A 24,101-nucleotide genomic window follows, 5' to 3' on the forward strand; every position below is an offset into this window, starting at 1 on the left:
ATCACCAAGTTGCTGAGATCTGACCACCCTCCTTTGCACCTCTCTTTGTCACTTCTTGTCTCCCAGCACGCCTTTGAAATAAATGAGTACCGGCTGGCTGCTTTGTGTTTTGTTTTCACTGCCAGTATAAGCTCCTTGTTTAAACAACACGAAAATTGGTCTGCTCACTGGCCGAGTGTTGTCTGCAGTTTGTTCTGTGGGTATTTCTCCACAGAGCCTCCCTGAGCCTGAATTTAAATGAAGTCATCTGTTCCATTTTCTGATTTAATTTGCCATCACCTTGGAGGACATGCAATTATTTTAAGCAGATACTATACTGTGATTATGAGCACTTATGCATGGCTGACTATGGTTATCTGTGCCATGTGCCGTGGTAAAGAATGCCATAGTAAATGTTCTGTCAAATTGAAATATTGCTTTAACAGTGTAGGCGGAAAGGCTTGGATTCACCCTCTGGGATTATGTGGAGAGTTTGATGGGCCCAGATGTTTCCAGAGAAAAGAAAGAAATGCTAATTACTCTGCAAAACTCTAGGCATTGCACACAGAAACACAAGTACCAAATATACCAAGCACCAAATATCCTCAGACACATCTCCTAGCAGGAATACTCCAATTACTATAGTATTTATTTGCCAAATTCTCCTCACAATTTATCTTTCCTCTCATCTAATTAATTTTCATATGGCTGAGTCACAAACTGGTGTCAAGCAACAGACGCTCACTAACTAAAATTCATGTATTGTTAAGTATATGAAATATATTGGCTATACTCGCCTTTTTGAGTCCAGTGCACAGAGAATAATGTACTGTGAACCTTGTGAATGGTATTTATTTTCACTTGTCAGTTATACTTTCAATCATTTAAAGGGGAACTATGCAGTTTTTTTTAGCTTAATTTACCTTAACTGAACAGCTTTGGAGTCATTGGAATGGTTATATGATTTTTTTTCGAGTTGAATGGTGGTCATCTTGCTTCCCCCTAGCGCCTGTGAGCGGTAAAACCACCCTTGCAACTTTCAGCTGGTGAGTCGTCGTCCTCAGCGTCAGGAAGTATCGCGTTATATCAGGTCTCGCGATGTAGCGAATTGCTTCACGGCACTGCACAACAACTGCTAACAAGGTAGCGATGGAGTTTTTCACACTATCGTCATGGCTGAGCATACGGAGCCCCAGACATGACATCCGGAAAATAAAATAAAAAAGTGTGGCCACGAAATGCTAATTTGTGGCCACAAAATAGTATTTTGGGGATAACGACGTAGCCTAACTATAATGCGGGCAGTTCTGCTATACCTGTGTGGGGCACATAGGCTACCCAGAGCAAGCTAAAGGTGCAGTCATGGACAGAGATGATTTGATTGAATTGTATTTTAGGCTGGGAACGGTGTAAACATTAATACATTACATCCACGGGTAAATTGTCAGAATATGTGACCCCACTGTAACTGCTTAATAAAGGAGTTAAACTTCAAAATATTGTTTGGGGTAGTTATGTCATTCCTTCACACTAATCTGGACACGTTTTCTTATTTGGAGTCATCACAGAGCCAGTACAACAGAGGTCACCATATCTGACAAGAAGCAGCCGTCAGAATATGTGACCCCACTGTAACTGCTACTGTATTTATACTATATGGTGACCTCTAAGGTACTGGCTCTGTGATGACTATAAATAAGAAAACGTGTCCAGATTAGCGTGAAGGGATGACATAACTACCCGCATTATAGTTAGGCTACGTTGTTATCCCCCAAATACTATTTTGTGGCCACAAATTAGCATTTTATTTATTTTTTATTTAACCAGGTAGGCTGTTGAGAACAGGTTCTCATTTGCAATGGCGAACTGGCCAAGAAAAGCGTAGGCATGCAAGACAACAAATAGTTTCACATTCAATACAGTACAAGAATACAGAATACAATATGCTACATAAAGTACAGAATAAGTGGGCACAAATTAGTATTTTGTGGGCAACAAATGAGTATTTGGGGGATAACGACTTAGCCTAACTATAATAATAAACATAATTTTTTTTCCTTTTTTTCGGATGTCATGTCTGGGGCGCTGTAGAGCCAGCAAAAAAGAAGCAGAAAGCTAGGAAAGCATTGTCGGAGGAACAGAGAAAGAGGAAACGGTAGACTGACCGAGCGAGGACTCAGACACAAGTAAACATAGGAGCTGCCAAATATCTATTCCGAAGCTTTAGGGGGATCGCTATAGAGAAACCTGCAAGCAAAAAGCAAGCAAAAAGCAAGCAAAAAGCGAGAAAACAGCAAAGAAATGGCCAAAACCGCATAGCGCCCCTTTAAATGAAATGGATCTGGCTTCATTATGGGGATGAGCTGATTGTAGTTGTTAACACTCCTTCCTTATGCTTCCACAGGCTTATCTGTTCATGTGCTTATGATACATTACTTTGAGCAGGGCAGCCATATCTGGGAGGGCCTGTAAACTGTTGTATTTAGACACAACACACAGTCTAACGCTCAAGAGACCACAGGCTCTTTGTTGCCATTTCCTCTACAACAATTCAGGGCAAAGTTAAGGCAATGTTATTTTTTTTCTGATTTACTTAAGCACATGGGGTTTACAGCTGACGGGCTGCAGGGGCGGCAGAGAACAGTGTCTGTGGGCCAGATGATTTGTCATTAGATGAGGTTCATTAAGGTTGCCACTGCATTTCATATTTGAAATGTGTTTCCAATTCCCCATGGCAGTAAGATGGTTAGAAAAAAATGGGGGTTGTTTGTACAACTCCTTAAGATGAAATGCCAGTGGCGTGATGTAATGGGGATATGATTGTATATTCAGGTTCCGCTTGTTACTTAAATGAAGTTTACTTTAAAAGCACAAGTCAACTTTGTGTGATTCTATCCAAACTATCCTGTTCCACTGTGACCATATGTGCATTTTGTGAATTTTGAAAACCGGCTCTTAAAGTCCAGCTTATCCAGAATGAGAGCTGGCTGTCCTAATTTCTGGTGTTACCAGAAGACATTAGATTTATACATACATATAGTTGTATTTGTGATGATTTTTGTGAACTGCTTTTAATTGGCATTTCAGGTTCTTAGAAAAAAAGATGAACCACTTGATTTGGCATGACAATTTGAATGCATTAATTATTGTGCAAGTAAAATATCTGCATAACACAGAATGCAGACTTCAAAACTAATGTGAGCATTTTCATTCAGTATGTTTTAAAAATGTTTTAACATGCACATTCATTTAACATGCTACGATATCATGTACAAGAATTGCATGGGTTTCCTTCAACATCTCAGGTTTCCTCCCACAGTCCAATGCATGTTATGTGAATCGTGACTCTAAATTGCTTGTAGGTGTGAATATGAGTGTGCATATGTTTATTCATGGGTGTGTGTTAGCCCTGTGACAGACTGGGTGCACCCTACCTACCCATGTGTGCTGGGATAGTCTCCAGCACCCCGTGACCCTGAACAGGACAAGTGGATGTACGAAATGGATTGATGGATTATAAGAAACTAGTGTGGCATGTCAAAACATTTATGAAAAAATGCATACAATATCATACAAGTGTATATACAGTATAATATTTACTAAATTTGGTGAAGACTGAGACACATTTGCAGGACTGGCAAAATATCATTTTGGCACGCAAAAAAAAAAAATGCTTCTTTGCTTTAGAAATGGCCACTATACGGCATAAAAAACTTTGACTGGGGACAAACTTTCAAGATCTTATTGAGATATTCTTCTAACAAACTGTTAATGGGGTCATGTACGAGGGATGCCACTGATTGTTGCCACAAGCTTAGAAAAGGCTAAAGTGATTGTTCACCTACTTGAAAAGGCTTTCTGATAAACAAACCTTTAAGGGGACTGATTAAACTCAGTGAGAATGCACAAATAGTTCTCCCCTTTACCATGTATTTACTGAGTGATTTGTGAAATTGTAAAGGTCAGGTGTGCTTTACATGCTGCATTCAATGTACTGTAACTAATGTTAAGTTTGCTCAAGCATAAGCACATGAAAGGTACACTTTAAAAATCCCGTTGCACTCATCTTTATAAGGTTAAATGTCAGAGAGAGAAAAAGACAAAGCGAAAAGGAAAATAAATACACAAGATATCAGCACTACTTGCTGGCCTCGACTTGGGACTGGTTGACTATGACTCTGTCTGACAGTTGTATGGCTTTAGTGGGCCACGGAACCATGATGTTGAACGGACTGGATTTAGGTAATCATTAACCTTTTCTTTTTCAACCTATCAATGATTTGATGATTTGCTTCGTTTTCATTTGCCTTTAATCATCCACTCTTTTTTTGTACATACTCCGATCCTATTTAATTTCTTTATCCATCCCTTGGCCTTTTCACACCTTCCTACTGCTCTAACCCTGTTCTACCCTTTCCTTTCCTTCCCTGCCATCCCAATACACTTTTCCTCTCCAGCTGGGTTTGTGAAGTCGCCAATGTCTGAGACTAAGCTTACGGGGGACACCTTTGAGCTGTACTGCGACGTGGTTGGTAACCCCACTCCAGAGATCCAGTGGTGGTATGCTGAGATCAACCGAGCTGACTCCTTCAAACAGCTGTGGGACGGAGCCCGCAAGCGGCGGGTATCCATCAACACGGCCTACGGCGCCAATGGGGTTAGTGTGCTCGGCATCACGCGTCTCACATTGGAGGACTCTGGGACCTATGAGTGCCGGGCCAGCAACGACCCCAAGCGCAATGACCTCCGACAAAACCCTGCCATCACCTGGATCCGTGCCCAGGCCACCATTTCAGTGCTACAGAGTGAGTGGTCTATGTCCCTAGTACCTAGATGATGAACGAACTACCAATCCCCTGTCCCAACCACTCCAGCCCTTAAAAAACTCTCACGAGCCCACCCTCACCACAGCGGTCACTGGTTAGACAAAATTAAAACAAACACCAATCACGTTATTAATATATTTTTTTAAGTTGCTTTTTACAAGTATTGATAGAAGTAACATTAAAATTGTCTAAATACATATGCCAGTGGTTGCCATTTGTGTTTTGTTTTCATTAATATGATTTTTTTTTTCTTCTTAATTTGGTTTGGGAAATATTTAGTTCTCTTTTACTGAATTCCGTAAACTCCTGTCTCTTCCCAAATCCCATAGAGCATCTTGTTGTAAATGACCACAAACCCAGGAACTTTACCCAGTCTCTATCTACATTTTCTTCTTTTTCTCCCACCCCAAACCTTTGTTCTTACTGTCTCATGTGTCCTTTCACAATATTCTGATCATGATCTTGTTCTCTGTATCCTAATTTCACCCATTTCCTATTCCTAAATATATTTGTGATACTTATTCCCTTAGCATTATGTTGTGTCTCCTGCGTTACATTATTTGTTTTATTTACTTCAAAGCCCTGCCTGCTTAATGGAGCGGAAATCTAGTGGTGCTTTGAAGTAATGGTGCTTTTGATTTGGCCATCTGACTCTGGGTACAGTGTAAATGGGACTGTGAGAAGACACAAGGAGGGATCCGTTAAGGTGTAAAAGAGTGATTCCTGCTGTCAACTCTTTCCGGATAAAAGCAAAACATATTCTGCTTTCAAATTTGTGTGTGGTAATCCAATAAAGGATAAGACCACGTGAGGGCCTTGAGTCTCATTCCTCGTTCAGATGAGGCAGAGATTTCACTTCTACAAAACAGTCTCTCTGGACTTGCCTGTACACTGTGTAACCGTGTGCCTTCTCAGCCATCAAGCATGTGAATGTGAATCAGTAATGACATTATATCCTTTAACCTTCTGCTCTATGCACATAAACATTCAAACAAACTGAATTTCAACTGGACCCTTCTAATCTGTACATGCTTCAGTGCTCTGCCCACTGGAGCACAGGGATATGTGGAATGTTGTTAGTAATGGTGAAGCTCTCTGAGAAGCTTAGAGGAGTTTGATCCATGCTGGCTCTGCTGATTGGACTGACAAATTTTGATTTGTGTGAGCACTACTTCATTAGGTGTAGGGCTGATGTAATTTAAACTATTATAAAAAGTCCAGCAGCACATTTACTTGTTTCCCACTTTTCTTGCCACAATGTAACTCATCAAACCTGCAAGTCCTCACTAAATATATTCTGTCATTACTGAGGAGTAAATGTTCTCCATATATACATGTAATATCCAAGTTATTACATGTATATAGCAGGCTATACATAATAGCCCATTAATATGAATGTATAGTTTGTAGCTGGGGAAACACGACAAAGTCTGAGTGTCTTGTTTTTGGCTTTTGTTTAATTTAGTTTGTTAATGTGGATCGCTCTTAATCAGTATACCCAGAATCAGTATATTTATGTAGTATTTCATTCCCATTACAAAGGTCTTTATTCAGAACTTTTTGGCATTTGGATTTGTAATATTAAAATTTTCCAACCACCCCTCACCCCCCAAGACATAAAAATCTACTGAAGATAGATCTTTTTTACCATGTACTTTCTACATGTGCTTAAAGTGATACTCTACCCAAATGTATCCTTTGGGTATGGAACTCTCAACGTAATGTTTGTATTCTAATTAAAGGTGCTGTAGGTAGGATTGCGAAGATCCAGGACTTAGCCAAAACATTTGAACATCGACAACTTCTCAGTCCCTCCTCCCTTTCTGCTAAAGCCCAAAATGGTCTCCTAAGCCCCTCCCCCCACAAGGGAGAATGAATGTGTGTGCATGAGCAGTGACTGACACACAGTTAGACACCCCCCCTGGCCCTGATTGTTGCATCTGAACAGGGAGCTGTGGATTTTTGCCAGAGGAACCGGATTCTTTTTTTAAATTACCTGCTTCATGCAGTTCTACTCGAACATAGGGGCAGTTTCAGCAAATATGACAGAAAGTTAGTTTTATAGGTCTTACCTACTGCACCTTTAAAGGAATAGTTCGACATCGAGAACATCGATACCACTCTCATGTCGATACTGTAACTATTAAACTACAGCCAGCAGCAGGAAACAGTGGTAAACAGCTAGCTTAGCCCTGCCACAAAGAAAAAAAACAGCCACCTCCAAAGTTCATTAATTGACCTGTTATATCTTGTGAGTTATATCTGTACACAAACCTTAGTGCAAAAATGTCTCGTTGTGGCTTTACGGGGGGTATGTGCCGGACTAGTTTCTTGGCCGAGAGCAGTGACTTCCTAAAGCCAGGCTAGCTGTTTTCCCATGTTTCTAATCTTGAAGCTAAGCTAAGCTTCTAGGCTCCTGGACGTAGCTTCATATTCAGTGTACAAAAATTTGTGGATAGTTCTTCTCCTCCAACTCCAACAAGAAAGCAAAAGAAGCACATTTCCAAAATGTTCCACTATTGCTTTAACAAAGAACATCAGCTGTGGTCAGCTTTAATTTATGTCAAATACAATTGAGTCCAATGGTGGTAGGTTTTCAAAGCGTCTGTAGAAACGTCTCTCCCCACTCTTGCATCATTGTCGGTTGGTACACCAAATGGCTAAATACAGTGAATCTGTGACACACTGCCTTTTCATCACCCTTCTTGAAACTGAAGCTTCCATAAAGTAGTTTATTTAGCGTAGTAGTTTGGTGAAAATCCTGTTTCGAATGTAACTGAAAATACAAACAGTAATCAGAAAAGTAGATCATGGTGCAGGAATGGTTTGCGAAGTTTCTGTGGATGATTTTCCACTTTTTTCCAGCGTGAAAAGCTTTTCACCTTCCGAATTCATTGTGGCCCATATGAATTCAAGCTGAATACTCTTTCTCTACGAAAAAGTAAACCTCAAACCTTTTTCAGCCACTTTTCAAGCCTACAAGGGGTGAGTGTTTCATAAATACATACACATGTATTTTCTATGTAGTATCACTTTAACTAATAAAATAGATCTCAGTGGATTTTGAGTACAGACATACTGTATACTTCAAAGCAAAGTAGCTATTTTACAGTAAGCACATTCGTGAGACTTTGCTTTTTAAAACAGTCATAATGGTATGTGAAGTTCTACTGTTTGTATTGCAAAGTAACACAAATGTGTGTTGTACTAAACTAACAAGAATGTATTGAAAATTGCATATCCTTATCAAGAATGAGTGGTTCAAACCATTTAGCTCAACCACGCGCTCAGGAGGCCCACTATTCTCTCTTTGCCAGCACAGTTACTGGGACATCTCCTTGGTGGTGCACTTTTTGTATTGTTATACAATATCACAATTTGGGGCCACTTTTTAGTATTGTGATACAACATCACAATTGTGGCCTGCCTTGCCTTTTACAATGATATAATGTTTCCCTAAATATAGACATTGCCAAGTTGGTTACTATGTCTCAGCCATTTCGTTTAATAGATTAAAAACACCTAGGAAAAATGTAACAGAATGCAGTCCTACTTGACATTCATTCAAAACTGGCAATTTAATAAAGTAACATCCCTCATATAATATCTGTCAGTTAATTGGATACAATCTTGATCTAAATGCAGCACTGTATTATATTGTACCAACAAGAGGAAAGGGGGGATCAGGTTGACTCATTTAGAGCAACATTTTATATGTAGTTCCATTGTGATATGGCGATACACCACATTTTAAGTTGTGACAAGGTGTCCGACAAACAACCTTCTGGTTAAGTTGCACGTGGACCACTGTGCCGTGTTTGCTAAATGTTAATTTATGTACCTCATGTTGTGTGTGTATGCATGTCTCGAAGATACTATTAATAGTACATGTCGTTCTGCTTGGTGGGGGAGGGAGAGATGCAAGGGGGGAGGGAAGAGAAATCCCTTTAGCTATTGAGTAAACAGAATTGCAAGAAGGTGCCATGAATGCTAATAAAAGTCACTTGCAGGTCTCAGTAGCCATTCTTTCCCCTCTCCACCATTTTGCTAGTGGCCTTATAGCAGCAGCCAGTAGTAGGATTATGATGCTTCTCCTCTCTGCTCCTCCCCTCGGGGGCTCCATCGTTGCCATGGTTGGCCGCCCTGAAGGAGGAGGAGGGGCACGGCGGAGGAGGCTTCCTGCTCACTACTCAAGGCAGAGCAAAGGGTGCCTCGCTCTGAGATGACACCTCCTGCTTCCCTGAACGTCCTTGAGAAATGGACCCTAGTATCGTTTAGTAACCATTGCTTAGCAATTTAAAGAGTTAAGTAATGTAGGTAGTTGTGCAGCAGTAATCTTAAATGTCAAAGGCCTGTTCAGTGTCCAAGTACACATCTTTTTTTTTTTTTACTTCTATATTCTGATGACATTCACATGCGAGCATAGGGTAAGCCATCTTTGAGAGCCCATTCAGTTTCCTCTGTTAAAATGAGACATTAAATTACTGCAGTTATCAGCTACGGTATATTGTCTATCTGTCAAATATTCTCCTAGAGTCAGTATGACTGTACAATTAGAGCATTCAGAAAAGCCAGGGATAGGTGTGAGCTAAATTAAATATTTAGTTTGCCACAATATAAGAGAGAGATGTTTTGTTAGCATTTTCTCTTATACTCTTTATGTCGATCCATCCAGAAATATTACTTAATCGCTACTTTTTTCTCGATAATTGATCGATACAAGGCTTAACAGCTGCTTCATGTACTTATGTCTTTTGTTTATTTGTTGTGTGCACATTTGTCTTCACTTCATAGACACCCTCCTACACAGATCGTAAAAAACAGTATACAGCCTACAGCTACTATAGCACGAGAAGAAGCATTAAAACAATGTTGAGCCCCACTTCTGTGATAAGGTTTGACTGTCTCTGTCTTCCAGAACCAAAGATCAATGCCTCTGATCAGACCATCCTATCAGCGGACACCCCTATCAAACCAGTTACCCTGCAGTGTAACCTCACCACTGCCCACACTCCCCACAAGGAAAGCTTTTGGGTGAAGAATGGAAAGGAAATCACAAACACACGGACAGAGCAGAGGAACACAGCATACAGGTGACAAACAGCTTTGCCTATATGTAGTAAGTAGGATATCTTTCAGTGAGAAGAAATTGCAGACAAGTATTCCCTGCAATGGAAAGTGAATAAGAATGTATGTACAATGTTTCTAAATGCTTATTTTAAAATGGAAGTGCATTCGTTCACCACGCATCTGACATGTTTAAATATCTCTCGAGATAACTCCTGTTTTTCTCACCAATTTGATTTTCAAAAACGATATTAGGGCTGAACGATTAATTGCATTTGCGATAATATCGCGATATGTTAAGACGCGATTTCCTAATCGCAAAGGCTGCGATTTGGTCACGTGACTCGCAAGAGCAAATCAGTCTGCACCCGCAGAGAAAGCATCAACTTAGCACGCTAACGCTACGCCGTACCTTGAGCAGATTTCTGTCATTCAAACAACTCTGAGTTGTAGTTTAAAACTTTTACAGCCATTTTAATAAAATGAAGGGTTTTATCCGGGCTCGAGTCCATACATGCAGTTAATGGATACAGGCACGCAGAACTGAAGGCTCGGTTAGCAACGATTAGCTCTGATGAGCGGTAAACTCCAGTTAGCTAGCTCCGTTATAGAGATATGGAGTGGAGGAGAGGGGTAACAACCAGACTCTGATAAATGACGTTCAGGGAGCTTTCACAGCAGCGTGGCTGCGTTGTTTCAATGGTTTTATTAGTACAGTTAATCCCACAGCAAGACCAGCAGCAACATGCTACTACTAACGTAACGATAGCCTCTCTGTATCTGAGTGCAGTGTTGACGCTGTCATGCACGCGGCACGCAACTTCACGAGGGGGAGGGGCTGGAGGCAGCTCCTCTGTGTGCGCTGTAAAAAAAAAAAAATACACCGTTGTATATACTATATTTTTACTTATTTAACTGTCTAGTAAAGTTCAAAGACTGTTTAAAAAGTGCAATCCACATGTTTACATATGTTTGTTACAGTAAATGATAATTACATGTAAATACTACTGTGGTAAAGCCACATATTTGTTTTTATATTTCTGCAATCTGCACTTTAGTTTGTGTGATTTGTTTCTGACTTTCATATGAATGTTTACACCAGGCTGTCAGTGCTCAGTATACTACTGTGACTGAAGTAGTTAAATAAAAGATGATATTCATATAAATTCATGCATCACCTAATTTCATCATCACATACAGGCCTGGCCTCCAGGAAAGAACAGTTTGTTTAATCTATCTAATCTTGTGTTGTTCATACTATACAATGATTTATTGCTTGTCTTTGTCGAGACAAAGACAAAGAGCTTAAAAAATAATCGCATATTGAATCGAAATCGCAATATTTTTGAAAAAAAATCGCAATTAGATTATTTTCAAAAATCGTTCAGCCCTAAACGATATGCAGCATATCACTGCCTTAAGCCAAATACTGAAGTATAGCTACCTATGCAGTTAACTACAAAAAACGACCATACCTTAAGTACCAACAAGTTGTTAGTTCCTTCTGTCACACAGGATAATCACTGGAGCACAAAGCTACTGTCGCCCCCGTAGACATACCAGACTTTTCCTAGCCACAAGATAAGACCAATTGGTCTATTCCTTGTCATATTACATCAGTATTACTCTGAAGTTTACAGCTAAAATGCCCATGGTGCCCTTCCTTGCAGAATCCAGAGCTGCTGTTACATAATATAACAACATGTCCAAACTAATAACTAGAGTTAAACTGACATAAGTTGACTTAATTTACTTGACTACTCACAGTGTAAGTGACTGGTAAATTAAGACTATGGAATAAGTTGGTGTTTTGTATTTTCGTGTGTAGAATTGCTAAACCACGGGCAGATGATTCCGGGGAATACATGTGTGTTTACACATTTGACATGGCACCGAATGCAAATGCTACAATTGAAGTAAAAGGTAAGATTAATCTGTCACATCTTAACACCGCAACCTTTGTTACATGCATGACTTCAAATATCACTTGTTAAAAAAAATGTCTGGCAATTGATTTCCACAATGATGTATTAAAATTCTGAAAAAGCTCTAGCTTTAGTTTTTGCTTTTACCATGTTATTGTGGTTTTCTACTGAGAGATGGAGAGATAAAGGTCTCCTGAGAAACTCAAAGCTGTGTGAAGAGGGTCCTTGTTGACGAAGATGTTTGAATTCATCCGGCGCAGTGCAGATGACAGGGGCCAATCCTGAGGCTGTTGTCACTCTTGGCTTTCACTGAGACAACAGTCAAAATAGACAGGCACTGGGCGCCTGGGTAGCTCACCTGGTAGAGCGGGCGCCCATATGCAGAGGCTCAGTCTCAACGCAGCAGCTCAGGGTTCAAGTCCGACCTGTGGCCATTTGCTGAATGTCTTCCCCGTCTCTCACTCCCCATTTCCTGTTTACAGCTGTCCTGTCTATTAAAGGCTAAAATGCCCCAAAAAATATCTTGAATATAATATAAATAGAAAGGCACTGCACATGCTCACCAATACAATTGAAAACTGAATTGAACTAACGATTTAAGGTTTGTAAATCACTTTTATATTTCATAGAACTAATAATGGGTTTAAGTAGAGTAAGTGAACTAGGACAGTCTATGTAACAGCAAAACAACCTAACCAAAGAACTACTGTGTTGGTTTCATTCAAGCTGACAGCAAAGCCATCAACTTGAATAAGGATTCTTCTCTGAGAAAGGGCAAGTGAAACCCTGTTCAAGAGAAGCTTGCCTGTGTGTAGTGCTTAAGCCAATTTGTTGTGGCATGGCTATGGTGCATACTGAGCATGCCCTGACTCTTATTCCGTGGCTGTCTTAAAGCGCTGCCTGATTGCATAACATGGGTGATGACCATGTGTGTTCTGCTTCCACTGGATTGTGTGATGATGGGACTCATCACCATTCAAACTGAAGTGTGCTCGCCATCACTAGACTGCCGGCCTGTGACTGTTGAAGCTTGCTATTTGTCCCCTGGAGGAAGAAGTCAGTCTTTCAACTAAACTGATGATGCATGCCCTTTAAATAGGCCAACATGCAATGTCTAAAAAATCTTTAAATGACAGAATGTGTTGACGTTTACAAAGCATTTTCTTCAGTTCTTAAACACTCTTGTAATTATCTAGAGGTGTTTGAGATCTTTTGTGACCCAGGTAGCAAGCTCGCTGTTATGCTAGCCAGCTTTGCACTGCGCTTCTGGCAACAGTTCACTGAGATCCCTCGCCTACAGTGTCCTTGGCACACTCATCCTTGCAGGACTCAGCTCAGAGGCAACAGATGGAGGATTTTGTGATGTTGTAGGATTAAGGCTCTGAATCCCGTCCCAGCCATCTCTGTGGTTTATTGTCTGCGATACTAAGCTTACCACAGATACATATTTGGTACCTTATATTTCTCAAAGTTTAGTAAACATTAAGCACATTTCTCTATGAATTTGTTTTAACATCCATACTAATAAATTCACATTTTCCTTAAAAGTCAAATATTGATTGGCCAAAATGTATACAATTTTAAACAAATTCTCAAAACCAAAACATGTAGCCACTTAAACATAAAGCAACTAATGAAGGATTTGATTAAGTGGCCCATTCATGTCTGATGTCATCTTAATCAGCTTTTTTTCTATTCTTTCTGACAGTTTTGACCTTGCTCCTCTGCTCACACAGATAAATAACCACAGTAATCGTAGTCAGGAGTGTGAAATGGAGGTTTCTGCGTGTTTAAGCACCATTCTGAGGGCTGTCTCTGTGCTGTCTGTCACTGAGATAATACAGTCAGGATAAGGCTCTGGGAGCACGTGTGTACCATAATTAGAGCGGGGTGATGTCACCACAGAGCTCAAAACCCTCCTGCTTCATTATCCATACACAGCTGAAAAATGCTCACTCCAGGCCTTTCTCTTATCCTGCTTAATTGCATGGAAGGAATTATTGTAATTTTGAGGATTAGTGGAAAAGCAGGAACTGTTATATTCCTGATGTAGAGTAACATGGAGAGTCTGTGTCTCACCTTTGGGAAAGACTATGTTCTATTGATAGAGCACTTTGACTTGGCATCTGCTGCAGTGCTTAATGACATATGCCAACATTTATTAAATTCATAACATTTTTGTTGCTTTTTTGTTATCAGTTATTTCATTAATTAGGAACAATTCACGCCATTTTCCTTGGGCTCAAAATCTCTTTTGTGGAATTCACTGTGGAATTATTTTAAATGGGAACATCTGGAAACTTTCATATCATACTGATCCCCCTCTTCCCTGACCTCATTATGAATTGTACTGGAATGCTTTGATCTCTTCCAGGGTGATATTCCCCATTGCTGGGGTTTGGTGGTGGGGGTAAATGTGGTTCCAAAATAACTGCACACCCAAAACTATACTTTTTATAAGGCAAGCCTCTGTTCTACTAGACTCAATGTAGTTTTACAAATACGGTTTCTTTCATTTATCTTTCTCATACGCTAAAAAGTCATACCGGATTATTTTGTCTATATTTTAAGATTATCAGGTATCTACTACTAAAATAACTACTATTATCTTCTACTTAACACAACCTCTTTATATTAGCAAGTTATTTTGTAAGCATTCATCAACTACTGCCCCTATGTGGTTTTCACTGCACGCCTATATCAAAGACTAATGGGAGCTGTAGTCTAATACTACTTACAATATTACTTACTTACTAACTTAAAATATAATTAATGCTACAGTATGTGTTAAAATGATTGGGTGTCAAAAGTATATTTGCAAATACAGAAGTAGATACCCATTTATCTTAGAATAAGATCAATACCCCCTGTTATGTTTTAGCTTTTCTTTTTAGAAAGAATTAAAGAAAAACCTATCAAGAGATTGCAGTCAAATGGAGAAAAAAAAATCCAGTGACCTGTATGTGATATACTGTTAAGTACATATGAAGTAATGACATGCCTTGAACTAAATAATGCAGTGTGATGCATGATTTTTTTTAAATCTCTGAAAATAGCCCACTAACTATCCTTCTTATCAACTGCAATTGCTTTAAGTTACGACATTTCTGAAGGGAAATTTACATGCCACTTTAGTGTATCAACCCCGCTATAGAGACTCTTAATTACACTCCTCTGTCTTACATAGACATCTGAATAACACAATGTATTACCATAGCCAGAGCAGCCAATCATGCTTTCTTTATTCATGCCATCTGGTCGGAGTTAAAACGTTCTTTTGAATGTCTTACTTCTGCCAACTCAGCTAACGATCCATTTATTTTACCTTTCCAGCAAAACCTGATATCACTGGCCACAAGCGAAGTGAAAATAAAAACGAGGGAGAAAATGGAATGCTTTACTGCAAGTCTGTTGGTTACCCACATCCCACCTGGACATGGCGTAAAGTGGACGGAACATCCTACACGGTATTATTACACACACACACACACACACACATATATATACACATACTGTATATGTTAGTGCTGTCAATTGATTGATTTAATCAAGTTGTGTAGAATGTATGTGGAGAGACAGAGCGAACAGTCTCTACATTACAATAATAATTACTTCAAAAAGTGTGCATCTGTGCGTCATGCCTCCTGTCAACTAGTTTCAGGCAGATTTCAGATGATAGAGCTGACCTCTTCTTCTGCAGAATGTTGCCTGCCAAAGAGAACAGTCTCTCACATGGCACTGTTGAGCCAGGTGTAGCCAATTACCTTTTTGCAATATGGGCCACCTTATCATAAGCACCAGCTTGTGACAACCACCACTGTAGTAGACATGTCTCCATGCTGACACAGGCCTCTGCCTTGTACCTCTCTAGAGGTTTATCTGTGGGCAGTAGCTCATCATCAGAATCTGACTCTGATCCCATCAGTAGGAGGGCCATCTTCTTCTTTGGTGGCTCTGGCTCCACTTTTTCTCCAGAGGCCTGTGGTATAGGTTCTCCATCCTTCAGCATCTCACTCAGCTTTTGCCACACCTCTCCCCTCTCTGCTCTGGGCAAGCACTTAAGGTCTAAGTCTAAGTTCTCCTTTCCCCTTTTCGCATTTCCAACCGGTCATATTCAGCTGAGGTTTGCATGGCTAACTTTTGCTTCTGCTGTGCCAGCGTTGCTTTCAGTGGATCTTTGTTGTGTTGAATCTGCCTGATCATTCCAAGAGTTGAATTCCAGCGTGTCAGTACATCCTGGACAAGGGACTCCTCTATTAGTCCATGAGAGGCTTGCTGAGCTTTCAGCTCTGCTGTGGTTGCGGGAGTGTTGACTATTTTACTATATTTGGCTAAAAACGCTGTCAAATCTGCTGTCCCGTAAAGCCACGTGATCACCCTTTGTATCATGTGTTCCACACATGGCAAACGCTCCTTGCAGCGGCAATCATACTGCGAGCGCTGTCTGTTCCTATTTATGTCTGTTATGTCCCACTCATTTGCAACTTCAAGAAACTGGCTAGCGCATTTTTTTGGCAAAATGCCTTTCTGCTGTTTTTAAACACGCCCAAAGTGAATGAGTGCAGCTGCCAGTTGTCATTGATTAGGTGCGCTGTTTAGCCGAAACACACGTATCACACAAAGCGAGACCATCCGCTTTGCGATAACGGGAAGAGGTTGGGGTCAAACTTAAAGGGATATTTCAACGCTGGAAAGATGAATATGTATTTAAATTGGGTCATTTATGTAGTAGAAATGTGAAATAATTTTAGAAGTTGGTGCCTTCTAGACCAAGAATTTATTTTGGCTCGTGTGGATGAAAGACAACAACTCCCAGAATGCACTTGCTTCGCTGCCCTACGAGGCCACTCCCAAGCCACGCCTAATGGTGACAGAGGGCAGTCAAGTCAAGTCAAGTCAAGTGGGCTTTATTGTCATTTCAACCATATACACTGCATATAGTGAAACGAAACAACGTTTCAGCGTGGCTCAAGTGGTGTTACACATTTAAAATATATAAAAACGACATTTTGTAAAAACGACATTATATAAAAACGACATATTTAGTACAAATTTAGTGCACACACATTATAGACTATACATAAAGTGCAATTACTACTTAAAGTAGAGCATTTAAGATAGACATGGGACAGGACAGACAACAGACAACAAAAGACAGGGCATAAGTAGACTTGTAACAGAGCACTGATTGTTATAAGTTAGGTTCACCGGGAGGTGAAGGTAGAATATAAGAACTTTCTTGAGATTTGCATGGTTAAAATCACTAGCAACAATAAATAGTCCATCCAGATGTGCGCTTTGGAGCTCCCTGATAGCTCCGTAAAGTTCAGCTAACACATTGGTAGCATTAGCGCTTGGTGGGATGTAAACACCGAGTATAAACACAGCCGTGAATTTGCGTGGAATGTAGAATGGTCGGCATTTAACAGTCACAAACTCCACCAGCGGTGAGCAGTAGTTGGATACAAGCGCCACATTTCTGCACCAGTCCGTGTTAACATACATGCACAGCCCACCTCCACGAGTCTTACCCGACAGAGCAGCATCTATCTGCTCAGAAGGCTAGCAGGCCTACACTGTTGTTTAGCCATGTTTCCACAAAAACAAAAACACAGCAGTCTCTGAACTCGCGTTGGGAGTTTCGTTGAAGTTGGATGTAGTCCAGAAATTTGCAAGCAGGATGGATGGGACAGGTGGCCGGCTAGCATTAGCTTTCCACCTAGCTCGAAGTCCTGCCCTCGTTCCGCGTTTCCGCTTTCTCGCACACCGCTTTCGATGTCCCCTTCCCCGGCTAGTGGCATCAAGCGACATCGCAGGCTGAGGTGCTGGTCTCCGTAGAAGGTGAAGCTTGTGTAGTGTATCGAGTATTCTGTCTGTAATAAAGTTTCCTGCATATTCTCCGATCTGTACCAATGTATCCCGGTGGTACACATGTGCGGTAGTTTGAATGCACACAATTGCAAGGTTGCTGCTGAAAAGAGAGAGCCTGTTAGCTTAGCTTCAAGATGGCTGACACAACTCACATTGGGTAGTGACAGTCCCACCCCCTATGGGCGGGTTGAAAACATGTGGAACTAGCTGGCTGTAGTCTATAGCTTCTGGCAAAAAATGCCTCAGATGACAAAAAATGACGATTTTTGCGTCCTCAGAGGTTTTTTTCCAGACACACAATATAGAGATCTCTTGTCTCAGGGGGACATGAGGGAGGGAAGCACAGTCATTCGAAAATACTACCGGGTTTCTACTGAGACAAAGCTTAATGCTAATCGGTGAAGTATCCCTTTAATAAAAAATAACGTGTTAATGTTTTTAGATTAATCGCATGCGTTAACGCGTTAACGTTGACAGCCCATATATATATATATATATACATATACATGTATACTGTACCTATATATACATATACATATATACTGTACCTATATAGAAACAGTATGTAGAAATGATAAAGGGCAATGCTATATATCTACTCCAACTTTTGTTAAACATTTTCATTTCATTTATTTTTATTTCGAACAAAACTAAAAATACATATACAGACATACATACATATCCAAATACACACACACACACACACACATATATATATATATATATATATATATATATATATATATATATATATATATATCTATAAAATAAAAAGGGTGTAGCAACACACCAAAGGAAAAAGAACAATATCCATACAGTGTTTACAAGTAATATTAAAAATACTATTACCATTTCTGATTTAAAAAATTTGTCCGAAAAGGAGCAGGATGAAGCCGAAACTTGTAAAGTTTCCTACCCCTCATTCACTTTAACTCATTTCTTTATATATCATATATTTTTACAACAGGATAACCAATATACACAACAATACATCTCTAATTTTTCACGTACCAAACCCTTTTGTTTATTTATTTACATTTTAAGTAAGTCAACAACCCATTTCCGTAAATCCATCATCCTGACAATCCGTACACTAACCCCCCCTTCACAATCATCTCTCTTCCTCTTCATATCCTTTTAATAAAGTGTTTTTATATAACTTTTTAAACTTTGTTATGTTTGTACAATGTTTAAGCACCTTTCAAATCAACTTTGAGAAATGATAATTGTGTTCCAGGACATTGACAACTCTACTGGACGCTTCTTCATCACAATCAGAGACAACTACACAGAGCTCAACATACTAAACCTGGATATAAACACCGATCCTGGAATATACCAATGCAATGCAACTAATGTGATTGGAAACACTGCTGAGACCACTATACTTCGGGTGCGCAGCAACCTTGCACCGCTTTGGCCTTTCCTGGGTGTGCTCGCAGAAATTATAATCCTAGTAGTCATCATTGTTGTGTACGAGAAACGCAAGACGCCAGACGACATTATTGATGGTAAGAAAACTTTTTCTCTGTTACTGTAGGACAGGCTGTAGGCATTAATAAATAAACTACGAAATTAGATATGACATTATTTATGTTTAAATTACAACATTGCAATTTGAAACCTGATGTGTGTGTGTGTGTGTGTGTGTGTGTGTGTGTGTGTGTGTGTGTGTGAGATGTCTGGTCTTTGCTATAAAGGTATTGCAATATTTTAAAAAGACATTACCTTTGTACTGTACATACTGCCCTGAAACAGAAACTAAAACAGAGATGGACTTGTCATATGTGTATCCAGTGACGCCTCAAGTAACTGAATTTAATTGCAATAAGTAACCAGTATCATGTTCGATTTCTCACATTTATAGCACACCAAATTTCAAAGACTTCGGTTAAGAATTAATCGAGTTACAGTCCATTTTGTAGAGAAGTCTGCATCTTGTAAATAATAATAGTGCTGAAAAATGGATCTAATGTGCTGTATTAATAAATACATTATTAATGTATGTAAACCTCAGTATTGCACAGTTTAATGATTATTGTAGTATTCACACAGTGAATATCGCACTGTCGAAAATATAAATAATGAATAAATAAAACAGCTGAGAGGTGTGAAATAAGTCCAGGGGCCAGTCTATTGACTCAGAATATCTGACACTCTGAGGAAGTGGTTGAAGAGTTTGATAAAGCGGCGTTGATAAATAATTTTAAGTATTCATAGGAGCAGGAGCCGCCATATTGGGGATGAACATTAATAGTGTGACGCATCGACCCATTCCATGCAAATCAACATATTTACGTGTGTTACGATGTGTCGTTCCAGCTAACCTTTCCAAAAGTTGGCTATTGGTGTGCTGTGCTAATGGCAATGGTAGCCGCACATTTGTTGCCATGTTGATAGCACAATAACAATGTTCATACACATGTGGGGTTATCAGCCTGTGGCTATTAAACATAATTTAAAAAGACATAACTTAATTGGTTACTATTCTTTTCCCCTTCTTTCCAAATGGCAACATAATCTAAATGGGTGGTAAGTGAGAGATCCTGCATGGTTTCAGAGATTTTATTTTTTTTCTGTCAACTTGTATGTTTTTTACGCACCTACAGTCCATCCAAAACATTATGATCTTTGCTAAGATATTAACACAGTAAATTAAGTTTATTTTTGTACAAGTTATGGTGTCTTGATTCATTTCCCTTTTCATTAAGTTTAAACCCGAAGTCTCGCATGTTGATGAACGATTTACAGTAATAGGTTTTGACATGGATTCAATTCTGTACATATCTCCAAGGAGCCATTATCTTTAGTCATATTAAAAGCCCAATCAAGATTTTTTTTTTTTTTTTTTTATAAAAAAAACATTACTATTTGGAAGGAAGAGATAAAGTTATCCCCTTACCCACCTTGCGACAGAATATTCCTTAATATTCAATTGTACTTTTACATATTCAAATCCAAACCACCTGCATGCCTTGATTCAGTTTCACAATATTAGGGTAACTGTGGCTCCTGCTTGCGGAATACCCCCCTTTCTATTTTGTCAAAGGTGCCCTGCCACACTTATTTCATTACTTTGTGGTAATGTCTGAAGTTCTAAAATGCCCTGGTTACCTTGTTTCAAGCCATTCTAGCATGGTATAGAAAGCCTGCAGGAAGACTCAGCTCGATTTGTGCCAGTTTTCATATTTCAATATTCAACGAGCTAAGCTGCTTGACTCTGATTGGCTAACAGCTAGCCAATGAGAGCCTGGCTATCAGCATCCTTTACCCAGCGCAACTGGGCAAGCTCATGAATAGTAATGAGCTCAGGCAACACCACGTCAGACTGACTAGCTTTTGTAATTGGCCTGATTTCTCCGCTTTTTTCTTTTCAGTGGCTAGAGCTGACAGAGGAGGTAGCAGTATGTTTTCACATTCACGACAAACACAAACACAAACACATATGGACCTAACATATTAAATGAAAAAAATGCAAGTAAAAACAGTTTTGTGTGGCAGGGAACATTTAAGGTAACTGACATATCATTTAAAACAAAAATGTTAACACCCAAATTATATATATACCTCCACTATATATTATATATTATACTATACTTAAACATGTGGTCCTCTAATACAGGGTCACCCTTGTTTTTCAAATTAATCTATAGAATAAAAGAAAACACCGTACTCTATTTGGGTCAATACAGTAGTAGCATTACAGAGCTACTTGACTGTTAAGAGTACAAAAAAAACCTCAAGGGCTCCTACTCTAGTGTCAAATAAGGTTATACCTAAGCGTCTGCAGTCTGGGTCTGAATATTGTACCAACATATCAAAACCACTAGTGTGGCCAAAGAAATAAAAGAAACAAATGATGATTATTAATTCATTTTGAATCCATTTACTTATTCTTTGTTGGTTTTGTCAACATACATAACCAATGTATGCATTTATTTCAACCTGTCTAGTGTCCCTGCATAAGATACATTTGTTCCATTTTACAAAATAAATGGCCTATGCTTTAGGAGGCAGACACAAATCACATGATAAGAATGTGACAAGATGAAAATGTCTAGAAAGCCTAAGGGCCTTTCCAGTCACCACAGGTTCTGTCTGACCTCTACTCGTGGCTTTGTCTTTTTTTCATTTTGGAATAAAACAGCAAAATACAAAGCTATAACCACTAATATGAATCATTCCAATTGGGCAACAGTTGTACTCCACACTCTAATACAGACAAAACAAGGAGAGCTTCGGGGAATATCCTGCCTTTTATTTACTTAAAAAGACGTCTAAAAATGCAATCGTAGTCCAAACAAAATAAGATTTACTCAGTCAAATGGAAGGAATATTAAGTCAAATAACCTGTTTAAGGCCTCAGTGTCATCAGAAGTGGTCATCAGATGTGATGCTGTTTCTCTTTTCTAGTTTCTTCCTCTTAACTCCCCATATATACTGGTATACACAGACTTTAGGCAATCCCACAGTAAAGAGCGACAGTTTTTAATAGCGACCAGAACACATTTCTAAAGTTGAACATAGGTTATTAACTACTAGCCATTATTTAATGTAGAATGTATATCTTTACTGAACCAATAAGACACTGTGGTGGCTAACAGCATCTATAATCATCTGTTATCTTTATTTAAATTGCATTAGTTAATCATGTTACGTTATTTGTTTCTGACCGGTACAAATAGTTAATTACTTGATCATTAGAAGAAAATACAATGTTTTACTTATTACTTATTTGCTTCAAATACATGCACACACAAACCACACAGCTCAAGTAAGCTCTGTGCATGGCCTCTAGTTTGGTTTCATCTACCGGAAAAATGAAGCGATTAAGGTGGATTATATTTGCCATGTTTATGTCATTCAAATCAGGAATGAGGACTCCCTGCTCACGATGCAAAGCCTCTCTAAAATCTCCTTTTAGCATCCCAGATTCACGCAGGTTTTGGCCCCTGTCGGCGTGCATTATGAATTCTGGTCTCTTGATGGCTTAGCTGTGTTTGAACACTTTTATGCTCCAGAGCCAAGGGCTGACATTTCTATCCTGTGTTTCAAAAACCAGTTGCTAAAAATACAGATTTTGCTGTGTGATTTGCTAAATAACAGATCACTTTATGTAATAAGGCAAATTTTAAGCTAAAAACTTTTTTTAAGCTAACCATAACTCATGCAATCAGACTTGATGTGGAACAATGGTTATTATCAACATTCAACTCAATCTCACACAGAAAAAATCTGTTATTTTATTTGTGCTTGCTAGGCCATAATAGTAAACATAGCTTTTGTGGGGTATACATATGAGGTGTGAAAACGGTGTGATAAACCGACAAATGTTCCTCCTCGAAGTGATCACAGAACCATGTTTTTTTGTCTAACATTATAACTGTCATAATCTGCTCCACGTTAATGCCATGGAATGCTGCTAATGCTGCTTATCTTAGACTTATAACTGCATGGAAAATATCTCACTGTGACTGGTTACTAACCTGTTGACACATTTTCATCAGTATGCCAAACACCAACCCATGTCAACCCCAAGGCTGTGGATTATTTAACTAATTTGTCACTCAGTCCAACAGTATTCAGTTCCTCTTCCTGCAGTGTTTCTTATTGTTATATTGTAATGGATATGTATTGCACTATTGTATGGTGAGAGAGAAAATATTTCTAGAAAATGTGCATTTTTTTATTAATTTGATGTTGATAATGTGAATGTAATTAGCATTGAATAGAGAGAAATGAACCACTGTGTACTGCAGAGAATTCATGCTGAGAGAAAGCTTTGAAGGGATTCGTATTTTTATGCCAAGTCAGTCACAATGTCACACCCATGTACTAGGCTCTCTCAAAACCACTATGAAATTGCTGAGTGTAATTAAAAGATGGCTTTAAGTGAGCCATCTGTAACCCTCCTACACATATGCTCAGTCTGAAATGAACAGGAATCCCATGAGATTCAGATAGCATGTGAGGTTAAGTTTAGAACGCTTGGCATTAAACATGTGTTATTTAAGAGACCATACCACAGTTTTTTTTTTTCAGATGTCAGTCCTTCTACTACAAATGTGTCACAGCCATCGGTAGCTTTTAGTGTCCGAAAACCGTTTTTAATGCAAGACGCAACTAAATTCTGTGTATGCTTAGTGCGTTCCTTCTGAGTCTGTTAATCAGACTCGCGGCTTGTGCATACAAAGCTGTTCAGCAGCTGACTCCCATGTCTGTGATGTCAGCGCTTCCCACCAGTGCACGACTCTGCCACACCAGTATTAAAGTATTCAAAGCAATCTGTGCTTTCAGCTGCATCATCCGACAATATGTATGTTCACTGATGGATTTGGATTTCTGAAAGTTGATTTTCACACCAAATAAAGGAAAATTGTGACAACGGTCCGCAAAGTACATATTATTTGCAGTAAATGTGCTTAAACATGCA

The 24,101-nt window shown here is 39.2% G+C and overlaps 1 protein-coding gene across 2 annotated transcripts in view; it reads left to right on the forward strand.

Annotated features, from left to right (window-relative positions):
• LOC144519492 (neuroplastin-like) overlaps positions 1-24,101 on the forward strand; it is a 35,652-nt gene that overhangs the window by 10,729 nt on the left and 822 nt on the right. Inside the window, exons 2-6 of one of the 2 annotated variants that reach the window (XM_078252652.1) lie at positions 4,437-4,784; positions 9,724-9,898; positions 11,701-11,795; positions 15,131-15,264; positions 18,906-19,179. In XM_078252652.1, the coding sequence (XP_078108778.1) occupies positions 4,437-4,784; positions 9,724-9,898; positions 11,701-11,795; positions 15,131-15,264; positions 18,906-19,179 (1,026 nt within the window). The remainder of the gene's footprint in view (positions 1-4,436; positions 4,785-9,723; positions 9,899-11,700; positions 11,796-15,130; positions 15,265-18,905; positions 19,180-24,101) is intronic. The other variant, XM_078252663.1, reaches the window with a different exon arrangement.

Source organism: Sander vitreus, chromosome 1 (assembly GCF_031162955.1).
Source record: "Sander vitreus isolate 19-12246 chromosome 1, sanVit1, whole genome shotgun sequence".
NCBI classification, from domain to species: domain Eukaryota; kingdom Metazoa; phylum Chordata; class Actinopteri; order Perciformes; family Percidae; genus Sander; species Sander vitreus.